This window comes from Phasianus colchicus, chromosome 3, assembly GCF_987193195.1.
Source record: "Phasianus colchicus chromosome 3, bPhaCol1.hap1.1, whole genome shotgun sequence".
Lineage (NCBI taxonomy): Eukaryota > Metazoa > Chordata > Aves > Galliformes > Phasianidae > Phasianus > Phasianus colchicus.
Genome location: NC_143438.1, coordinates 3558324 through 3569938, shown reverse-complemented (window position 1 = coordinate 3569938; position 11615 = coordinate 3558324). Strand labels below are relative to the sequence as shown.

Below are 11615 nucleotides of genomic sequence, written 5' to 3'. Positions count from 1 at the left end.
TGTGTGAAAAAGCTGCCGTATCTTGTCATTTGCGTCACGAAAGCTTCGACAGCCCAGAGTCTCAAGCCGGCGCCGTTCGAGCCGCCAGCTCCCCCAGGCGCCGCGGCACCGAGCGCGGCGCACGGCTTCCCTCAGACGCGACGCTCCGGCCGCCAGAAGAGCCCGCCTGCAGCGCGCCGCCCCGCCCTTACCGCAGCCTCCGTAGGGGGCGCCGCCGGCCGGGGCCGCCGCGCCGCTAGGGGGCGCCGACTCCGCGGAGCGCGGCGGGCCGAGGCCGTCCGGGAACATGTGGGGGGTTCGGGCGGCGGGGAGCGCGGCCGCGCCGTGCTGCCGTGCGCTGCGCGGCTTCGCCGCACCGGGCGGTTCCGGGAAGCTGCTAAAGAAGATGCTCCGCAAAAAGAAGTACGTGCCGCTCCCGGCTCGGGCGGGCCGCGCCGGCGGGCCCGCGCGTAAAGGTGCTTCCACGTGCCGAGCGGCTCCGAGCCGTGCGGGAACCTTCGCGGCTTTACGCTCTTCCTTCCCCGCCCCGCTTCTCCCGCGGGTGGGAAGCGCTGCTGGCGGGGTTGTGTCGGTGTGTCTGCGGGATGGCGTGGGAACCTTTAGTTCCCAGCTGCCGGAAGGTAACGCCGTGCGCCTTCCTTCTTGTCCGACAGGAAGAAGTTTTGGTACGACAGCCCTACGCTGGGACCTGGAATGGTAAGGAAGCGCTTAAAGCGTGCGTTCGTCCGTGCCGGGAGGAACGGCTTATCCTTCCAGCGCTGTGCATCGCTTTGGAAAAGCGTTTTCAGTGGAGAAGGAGCAGGATGTAATGTAATGTAATGTAACTGTTTGCTGCGTGAATGGCACCGCTGCTTTGTGGCAGCAGAAACAGCCATGAAACAACGGCCAGCAGGAAGAAGTCACCTTCAGACCGAGTGCAGCGTTCTGTTCTGCTCCTGTAAGAGGAGTGCAGTGCGTAGATTGGATGCTCTGTGCGTCTTTTTGAAAGAGTGCCCGTGAGGTGGCTGCCTGTGTCTGCAAGGAGCTGGATTTTATGATCCCAGAGATTTTCTTCTGCCCAGTTTTCCTGTTGTCACGGAGTTAACTAGATCAATCTATGCCCGTGACAGAGGGCAGAAGGCCCCCGCCCTCCCCACCCCCCGCCTGGCCCCACAAAATGGGAAGGAAGGAAGGGAGGAAAAAAAAAAACAGCGGCAACAATCTATGGACAAAAACTTATTTTACTAACTATGATATCAGAATGCAAGATAACACAATATAATACAATCTAATTGAAATTGAGACTAATGAATCAAATAAGATAGGAGAGAGAGTTCCCGAGACCGAGTCAAACCTGAAAAGCATGGAATGGCTGGGAAAGCACCTCCAGCACCCACTGCCAGGCAGTAAGAGACCACCCCACCCGAAGGGTCAGATCCCACGACTTCTGTCATGTAAAGGGATAGGTACCTGGGATTGGAGCATTAACACTTGAATTCCAGTACATGATGTTTTGATGCGGAATACTGAAAACCAAAAAAACATAAAATCATGACACCTGTATTGATCATAGTGTTCGCGCTACGAGAATCAGTGATTGGAACTGCTTTGAATTCTTGTCAGAATGAGGCAAATTCAGATCAGCAGTCTGGAGATGGTGTTAGCAGTCACAGCATGACAGTCCTCTGACTTTGTTGCCTTTGTTTTCCTTATGTGCTGGAATTTGTTTTACTTCCAGTTCTGGTGGTGCTCATAGTTCTCCATGTGGATAAACTGCGTTGCGAAACATAAATATGTGAGAACTGTACAGAAAACAAGCTTTTATGTTTGCTTTTCAAGCAAGCAGTGCTTTTCACTTATTACCAGCTGTATTTTAGACAGCTGATTTGAGTTACGTAAGTTGCTAGAAAATAATAAAAAACAGTTTTTTTTTTAAATAAAGATCAAAACTATGAACAGAAATATTCTTTACTGAAACACCTGAGAAATAAAAAGGTCGGTAGCTGCAACTCTGACATTCTAAAACTATGCTTAGCATACAAAACTGTCTGTAACTTGCTAACGTGAGTTTGTACTAACTGTTTTGTTGTTGTTTTCTTTAAAGATATATGAGCCAACCAAATTGACTGCTATAAAGAAAGCTGACCAGGCAAAAACTAGAAAAGAACACAACATACGCTGCAGAGTCTTGAATGGTCTTATTCATAAAGCTGTGACAGAGATGATGAGTAGCTGTGAGATTAATAAAGAGATTTATGATCTCAAGCTGGAAATCTGCAAGGCAAGTAAAAAAGCTTCAGCTTTTCCTGAGGTGTTGTGAGTAGAATTTGAGGCTGGTGAAAGGTCTGCCAGAGGAGGTCCTTGGATGCTGTAACACCTGCTTCAGTTCTGCAGCACTGCTGCTGCTGTGGCATGGCAGAGCAAGATGAGCTTTGGTTTTCCTCATGTGCTAGGAGAACTCTGCCACTGTTGCACCTGGTTTAGTAGACCTTTGCCAGTATAATGCTATTGCCACTTAGGCCAGCTAAATAATGGTGTTGTTGGTGTGGTTTTTTTTTTTTTTCCCTGTTAGTTGGACATGTAATATCTGTATTGCTCTTTTAGAAGGAGGAGCCTGATTTTACCACTCTAAATTTGTCTTTCCCGGAGTTTTTTTCTTTGTGCAGCTGTGCAAGAGCTAATACCCCACTTACCAGCTTCATTGTGCTGGCAGAAGAATTAGATGCAACATGAGCTTAGGTTTGAAAAAAAAAATAAAAATACAAGCATTAAGAAAATGGCACTGGCAAACAAGGTTTTGGAAAGAATGGAAATTTGTACCTAATTGTAACTAGTTCTGTCATAATTCATAGGTTTGAAATGAATGTCTTCAGACAAGGGATTAAAATGACATGAGTGAAGTCATTTTTTGTCAGTATTGCAATGTCCTACGTGTAGTATTTTGTTCTGTGGGGTTTTGGGGATCGCTTTCCTAACCTTGATGGTGCACAAAAGTACTGGCTGTTGTAGATGAGCTGCATTGTTTTCAGGAGACATTGCTATAGACAAAACAACTTATTTTACCCTAAAGGGAGGGAAAGAAACAGCTTTTTTCCAAATATAGTGCAAATTTTATTGAAACAGGGCAGTGTTTATTGTTTGTGCTGCTCTAAGATGCGGTTGAGACTTGATTTACTCCTAAGCTAATTCTAATCTGGTATTGTTACTTCTCTTATCAAAGCAAACCCTTTTGAAGGCTTTCTGCTATCCAGCAGAACTTGTTTTTTTTTTTTTTTCCAAAACTTTGGTTTTTTTTTTTCTCACTTTATCAAAAGTGAAATTTACGTACTTCAGGCTTGAAACATCCTAGTTTGTATTCACTCCATAACATTACTCACATAATGATCAAGGAATGGCTTGTGTTAGATCAGTTTGTTTGTGTGCTTGTTTCAGACTCAGTTTGGGAACTGGACAGCCTATTCTGTCCTAGGGAGGAGCAGCACTCTTAACTTACTGATAGCAGACTTGACTGCCATGTGGTTTCCTTTCCTGGCAATGAACTCTGAGTGATGTAGTTTTGTAGATCTTTCAGTGTTGAATTAATTTTTCAAAAATTATTCTTCAGGAGGATTGTATCAACTCTTTGAAAGGGTAGATAACTGCAGGACAAGGGGAAATGGTTTTAAGTTGAGGGAGGGGAGATTTAGGTTGGATGTCAGGGGAAAATTATTTACAGAGAGACTGGTGAGGTGCTGGAACAGCTGCCCAGAGAGGTTGTGGATGCCCCATCCCTGGAGGTGTTCAAGGCCAGGTTGGATGGGGCCCTGGGCAGCCTGGTCTAGCATTATAGCATTAAATGAGGAGGTTGGTGGCCCTGCATGTGGCGGGGGGGGTGGAGATTCATGATCCTTGAGATCCCTTCCAACACTGGCCATTCTGTGATTGTAGCCCATCTCACAGAATCACAGAATTGTAGGACTTCGGCCTCTGCATACCAAGCCTCTTAAACTGCATGCAAAACAGCAATGAAGATTATGTTAGTGAGCTAGAGATTCAAACACTAGAGGTTCCCACGAGAGGTTTCTATCACATGATATGAAGGGCATTCTTTTTTCTGTCAATATCAAAACCAACCTTCTGATGACGACAGACCAGGCTGTATCACGAGTCCTTCTTAGCAGAAACATACGTTTTCAATAACTGTATTCCAAAACAGCATGGAATAAATTGCTGTTCTGGGCTAGTTGTGATAATAGTACACTCACACTGACTAAATGTAGCCCTGTCAGTAACACAGGCTTCTTCTTTGTGTAATTTCAATTGAAGGGGAGGCTGGACAGTAACTTGCAGAAATAAAAAAGCTCCTTTGTGTACCGAATAGATCTTAATTGCTCTTAAACCATAGCTCTGTAAAGACACTGTATATTTTTGGCTTTTAAAAGCAAGGATGGAAGAGAAGATTCTCTTAACAATGTAGGTATTTAGTTTGGATCACTGAATGTTTATTTGTAAATCAGAGACTTGGCTGTATGTAAAATGTGTATGTGCATATATAGATATGGAATTTTAAAGAGACATTTGTCTTTCTGCAGGTGTCCCTGGCATCAAACTTTTCAGCATGTCGTGTGTACTGGAATCCTGCTTCTACTACAGAGAGTGATAATTATGTTGAAGGGGTACTGCGGAAAAGTGCTCCACGTATACGGTACTGCTATCTGATGGGCAGTTAGGCTGCTTCATCCATTCTTTGCCATGTATTAGTAACATTCCTTGAATATTTCTAATAGTCTAAATCTGACCTGTTTGGATGCTCTAGTGTTTTAGATAGGTAGCTGTGTCAGACAGCTGTCAATTCTCCCACTGAAGCACAGCTAGCTTTACATGGTTTCTGTGCTTTCAAAGGTTTGGAGTGGGTTGAGCAGAAGAATAGAGGAGTTTGGTTAAAGCATCATTTCATTGTACCCAGTGATGGTGTCCTCGACATACTGTGCATGACAGAGGGCCAGAATATGATGCTCACAAAAGGATTGGCAGTTACAAGTATCACATTAGAGGTTCATTGGCCAAATCTGATCTCTAGAGACGCTTTGGACAACTTGAAGAGGTGTCTGATCTTACGGAAATTCTTTGCAATGCTCATGATAAAAAACAAATGTCAGGATGCTGCCATACACTGTGATATGATTACTCACTTTTTGCAGTGAGTTTGCAGGATACCATGGAGACTTTTTTCTCCCTCTTTGCTTGGCTTACCTCTGTAGTCTGACTTGTCTGTTGGAGGGTCAGAATTTCACCCCATGGGGAAGGTGTCACTGAAACATACTTGTATGTCTGTTTCCTTTTCCCCTAGTTTCCCTAGGTTTTGTAATTCCTGCTCCAACACAATGCTCTCCTTCCACACTCTGAGAAAATCAAAAGGGGAAAGACCCAGGTTAGCCTGTGCATATAGGATACAAACCTAATGTTATTTCTATCCAGTGTGATCTGCAGCTAATATTTTTTTGTGTGTTACCCATTCAGAGTTGGGGTTCTGCACTGATGTAAGTCAGTGCCTTAGCACTAACTAGAATGGATATTTGTCAGACTGTAAGTTTTGCAAACAAAATCCTTAAATTTGTAGTATTCATGGAATTAATGCATTTTATCTTTCCTCAAGATGCTGTACTTGTATTCACACTGCTTGATATTGCATTTTTTGTCAGGTATCTTCTGATGAGTCAACAAATTCTAGGAAATGTGCCCCCAGTAGTATTTGTAAAAGACAAAGAAGCTGCAGCTGTAAAAGAGGTAATTGTAATCCTTGACTCAATGTTCAAATACTATGATACGCAAATGTGTATGAATACTGAGAGAGCTGATGCTTCAGTAGATAAACATTAATCGCTCCATTAAAAACCAGCCTTATCTATACCCTTACCTCTTCCTCTTCCAGAGCATTAAAAAAAATAATCTTTAGAAAGATTAATGTTTATATACAGTGTAAAAAGAACCTTTGTAACTATTTCCCTGTTAACTTTTTTAGAGGCTACTGTTAAAATTTCTGAAGTGAAATATTCAGAGATGCTTGTGAGAAATAATGAGGTTAATAAGTAAGAAGCCCTAAACCATGACATTATACTCTTAAGCAATATGTAGTAGCCATTTGTCTAGCTTACATAATTATGTATGAAATGAGTTCTGAGGAACTGTGTTCCACACTTTAAATATTATGTGTTTTTGAAATGCTAGTGAATCTAATCAGTGATTTTACTCATTTATTTATTTTAAAGCCTAACATTTTCACAGTTGTGAATTATTACAGTTTTTCTCTGGAATTGCACATCTTTTGCATACTTCCCCCCAACTTTTTAACTTACCTTTAATATTCCAGGTTTTCTATCACGATGTGGAATATTTTTTGAATGATGTTATCTGTTGTTAAGACTACAGAGTGAGATTTCTAAAACAGAAAGATGGTACCAGTGAGTGAATTTTCATGCAAAATTGCATCCCCAAGCTGTTGATATGAATTTAGAGAGCATTATCTGAAGAGGGCGTGTTCATATTTCTGTGCCTTTAATTGCCTTATTCTTAGATGTGCTACTATTGTGACCATCATAGCTATTTGTTAGTCATTTATGGGCTTGCGTGGTACATGTGAGCAGAACTAGGAGACATAACATCATCATACTTTCTTGAAATTCAGTAGATGTCTAGATGGCTAGAGCTCTCCCTATTGAAAAGTTCTGACACCTTTCATGCCAATGTACAGATCCACAGTGCAAATGTTTTTCACCTACGTTAGCAGAAAAATAGAAGTGAGCTAAATACTTCTGAGAGCTCTTCATATTTGTTCTTACACTTCTTCTGTCTAACACAGTATATAGTCTACTTGTGATTCTGGAAGAGCTTTGTCATTACAATTGCTGTGGTATTAACATATCTGGAGCTACAGCTGTCTACCCCTGCAACTAGATACCTTGGTTGTGATGAAACCTGCTCTAATAGTCACTGTTTCTCAAACTTCTTTAAACAACCACTTTTTTGAAGATGAAAGACCCTAGGATCATCTTGTCTTAAAGTTCAGTGCACAACCACCAAGACAGTTAAGCACTCAAGATGTACAAAAACCCTCCCTCCATAGTTTCTGTCATTGAATGGCACTTTGCTGGATCTTTTCGTACTTTGAAAATAATCAGATGTAAGCAATCCACAGGTTCAAATAACAGGACTTGAAATAACGTAGCTGAAAGTGATTTTTAACTATTGCAAGACAGAAGCGCCATCCTAATTACCTCCCATTGAAAAGATAAAACTATGAATTAAAAGGGATGTAGACAACACTAAGCTGGTGTAGTTGATAGGACAGGAGGAAAGGATGCCGTCCAAAGGGTCCAGGACAGGCTTGAAAAGTGGACCCATGTGAACCTCGTGAGGTTCACCAAGGGCAAGATGTTGCAGTCCTGGATATGTGAACAAGCTGGAAGAACAACTCTTTTGAGAATGGTCCTGCAGAGAAGGACTTTGGGGTCCTGGTAGGTGAAAAGCTTGATACAAGCCTGCAGTGTGCGCTTGAGACCTGGAAAGCCAGCTGCATCCTGGGCTGCATCAAAGGAGGAGTGGCCAGCAGGGAGAAGGAGAAGTTTGTTTCCCTCTGCTCTTCCCTTGTGAGGCCTCACCTGCAGTATTGCATCCAGGTCTGGGGCCTTCAGCAAAAGAAAGACGTGGAGCTGCTGGAGAAGATGCAGAGGAGGCCATGAAGATGCTCAGAGAGCTGGGGCACCGCTCCTATGAAGACAGGCTGAGGGAGCTGGGGTTATTCAGCCTGGAGGAGAGAAAGCTCCAAGTAGATGGCATTGTGGCCCTCGGTTCTTAAGGGGAGCTTATAAACAGGAGGGAGACCAACTTCTTATGCAGTCTGAGAGCAACAGCACAAGGAGGAGCATTTTTAGACTAAAAGAGGAGAGATTTATATTAGATATTGGGAAGCAATTCTTTACTCAGAGGGTAGTGAAAAGTGGTTGCCCAGAAGATTTGTGAATGGCCCATCCTGGAGCTGCTCAAGGCTGGATTGGATGGATCACTGGGCAGCCTGATGTGGTGGGTGCTAACTCTTCCTGAGTCAGGGGGTTTGGAACCAGATCATCTGTAAGGTTCCTTCCAACCCAAGCCATTCTATAGTTCTCTGTTTGTATGATAAATAAACGTAGAAATAAAAATATCAAATGAGATAAACTGTACCTAACAGGGAGAATTTTGTAAGCCCTAGATATACTAGATTTTACTTAGCATTTACTAGTTAGATGTTAAAAGGGAACTAGGAAATTGCATTTATCAGACAAAATCTTACAGAAAGCAAAAAAAAGTCCTAGTGTAAGAACGTCATGAAAAAGGATTTTGAAAGGTGCAGTAAGACCAAATGAAAATAATTATGTCTGTCATGCAATCCCTAGCCAACTCTTCAGAATATATAAGGCAAAAATAATCATGGGAATCCATGGGAATCCAAGCCATGAGCAATCCATGGCTCAGTTCCAGTATTTGGAACAAGCTTTCTAGGCAAGAAGAATAGCAGTTCCTGGCATTTCTGTAAACTAAAATATTCACAAGATCAGATGTGACTTAAACAGTGAAAAATTATACTCTAACATATATTTAACAGTATTAAAAAGGCAGTTTGGGGATGTAGGAAAAAATGTATATATGGTATTTGATATTTGTCTGTTGTTAAGGTATGAACTAAATATATTGTTTACAAGGCCTTTACCATCTATTGTCTTACATATTTACAGATTGAGGAATTATTGGCTGTTGCTGATTTTGGACCTCCAGAAGAAGAAATACCTCAAAATGATTCCAGGTGGGCTTTTTGAATCAAAATGATACAAGTGTCTGTTTTCATCTCTGGTGGCCAGCTTTAGTTGGAGATTATTTTAGGTGACACAAAGTATATTTTAGTTAGATTTGTAAATAAAATTGTTGTCTCATAGCAGCAAGGTATAAAAAGTAGAAAAAAAGATACTCTGTGGAAGCCCTTACCAACTAGGAGCCCTTTTATAAACAAACCTACAGGATAACCTGGGACAAAAAAAGAAATAATTATCCAAGAAGTTAAATGTAGCATTTCAATTTGTGGTTTAAGCTTTCTTTGCAAATGTTACAGTCATCTATTAAAATGGAGGGAAGATATTTCTTATTATAGATGTCTGATTTACTTTTGTATTTAAGTGCAGATGTTTTTATAGGCTATCTTGTCTCTGGTTATTGTGCACAGGTTCTGCCTGCAGGTTTGAACATAACATACAAACAGAAAGTCTATTTTTGTTATATATATAAGTGGACCTGTGTTAAGCTGTGGAAAATGACTGAATTACAATTTGTAATGCTGTAGTGTGTATGCTTTTAGAAGCAGCTAACCCATAAGCTAATAACAGAACATGGTCTTTAAAGTCAGCTGTGTTTGACATCTATAATCAGAGCAACATATTAATAAGACTTGGGACCCAATACTTATTCTGGTATTAGTACCTTTTGTGAGAGAAATAATTTTGGAACTTGGAATATAAGACTCAGTATGTTTGCAATAATTCCCTTTTTTTTTTTTTTTTAAACAAGTGTTTCATAGCAGTAATATTTGTTTCTTGCTGATAGTCTTATCATGACTCTAAAAGCCTTACATTTACCAATATAAATACAACACTTCTATACTGTTTGGATCGTTATGGTTGTACATAAGTAGAGTTTACTGATAAGTTTCCCTGAATTAACTAAACGTTACTTACTTTAGCATTATCTTATAGCTCATGAGGTATAACGTTGAACAGTCTGTTAGATCCTGTGGGTTGGACATTCTCAAAACCAGAAGCCTCCACTTGTGTAGTCTGTCAGTGGGAATGACTTTTTATGCCTCTTTGTCTCACGGGGCTGTGCGTTAGTTGCAAATCAGAAATTTCTTGGAGGGAAAATCACTGTTGTGATAGACTTTCCCATAGGCCACCTAACAGCTAGCTCTAGTTTTGTCTTGTAGAAATACTTCAGTCTAGTTTAATTAATATTTCTGAGCACAGGCTGCTACTTTTCGCTTCTTGGAAAACCTAGGAGTTGTCTAACTTCCTCCCAGGTCCAGTGCTCATTCTGTTTTTTTTTGGTTTTTTTTTTTTTTTTAAGAAACTAGCAGTTTTGTCTGGAATGTAGTTGCTTTATTTACTTCCCCCACTTAAAACCTGTTGAAATGCTAACAAGCTTAAATATAGCCAGTCCCCAGACAGGTGGTCCAGTGGTATCTCTTCTTCCAGTTTATGTGTCCATTATTCAGGTTGTCCCAATTAGCATTGCTCCTTAAATAATACACAGGCGAGGAAAAATGACCTTTTTTTTTTTTTTGTAACCTTTTCACAGTGAGTCATTCTCTTCAGCAACTCAATCTTCAGACTCGCCTATCCGGTCTAATCTTTTTGGGATTGATCATGAACTGCTGAAGAAGCAAATAATGGAATACAAAAAACTGAAACTGTCAAGAATTACAGAAAGTGTTCCGTGGACGCAAAGCCAGGGGCAGCAGCTGTCAAAGATTCAAAAGAAAATGAAAAAGAAAAAAACAAAGAATATTCCTGATGATGACATTACACCACAGAAATACTTACTGGACAGATATGAAGCTGATTACTTTGATGATAACACTGAATCCATCTCAGACTGTGAGCTGGAGGATGAGTTACAGGAGGTAAACGAATTAGAGGCAAACGAGGGTCAAACTCAAAGTGAGCCTACCATGAAACTGAAATGAGGTGGAAGGAGTTGCTCCCTTTAAAACTGTGAATGCCAGTGGCACAAAAAAGAATGTCACAGCTACTGAAAGATTAGTTTTATACCTCCCGTTTACCACTTCCTCTTTCAGACTTGCAGGTCTGCCACACAATATAATACTGCATGGTATATTAGAAAAATGAGAATACTGTTTGTAACAAACTGTTAAGCAGCTTTAAAGCAGCTGTAGTTGTAAGAATTCTAGTAGAGAGCAGCTTTCTAATAACAAAACATAGATTGTGCAGCAGTGTGAGCTAAATCTTCCTGCAGTTTTGTTATTTCCAATAAAATTGTTCCTATGCTGAAACGTTTTTTTCAAAAATAATCTGGATCAAAATAATCAGAGAGTGATGCTATCTGTTATTCTTGGGTTAGGAAAAAGGAAGAAAATGAAATAATGATGGTAGTGTTCAAAGAACAGCATTTAGCATGTGAAGACCAGAGCAAGGTGCTCCCTAGAGTACCTAATCTAATGGACAGACTTGTTCCACAAGAAGGTGAAACCCACTGAGATTATGGCTAATAAGGATACAGCCCTGAAAGAAAATAAATTTATTTATGTTAGTATTCAGAAGTTTACAGTTGTGCAAGGAGAATTTTAACCAGAAAATAATGGAGAACTCATAGAACTCATCTGTTGTGGAAAACTGGGCAAAGCATTGTCCATGGCTAAAGAAATATATTGAAATCTCAAAGGTGAAAAAAAAAAAGTAGCAAGGAGTGCCCCTGTAAGGTTTGGAAGTGGATAAGAAAGCATGTAAGAAGTGAAAACAAAACTCTCTGGCTAAAAGCAAATACAAAATAGTAGTGCAAGTTAATAAAGACAGAATGGTTGAAGCTTTGAAATAAGTTAGAACTAACAAGGTAGTAAA

The 11615-nt window shown here is 40.8% G+C and overlaps 1 protein-coding gene across 1 annotated transcript; it reads left to right on the top strand.

Moving 5' to 3' along the window:
- The first annotated feature begins 244 nt into the window (after positions 1-244).
- RBFA (ribosome binding factor A) lies at positions 245-11050 on the top strand. The gene is made up of 7 exons (XM_031608307.2): positions 245-402; positions 654-696; positions 2084-2260; positions 4551-4663; positions 5661-5745; positions 8730-8797; positions 10336-11050. Exons 1-7 carry the CDS (start codon positions 287-289, stop codon positions 10721-10723), a joined length of 990 nt encoding a protein of 329 aa, XP_031464167.2. The 5' UTR covers positions 245-286; the 3' UTR covers positions 10724-11050.
- Positions 11051-11615: the final 565 nt, after the last annotated feature.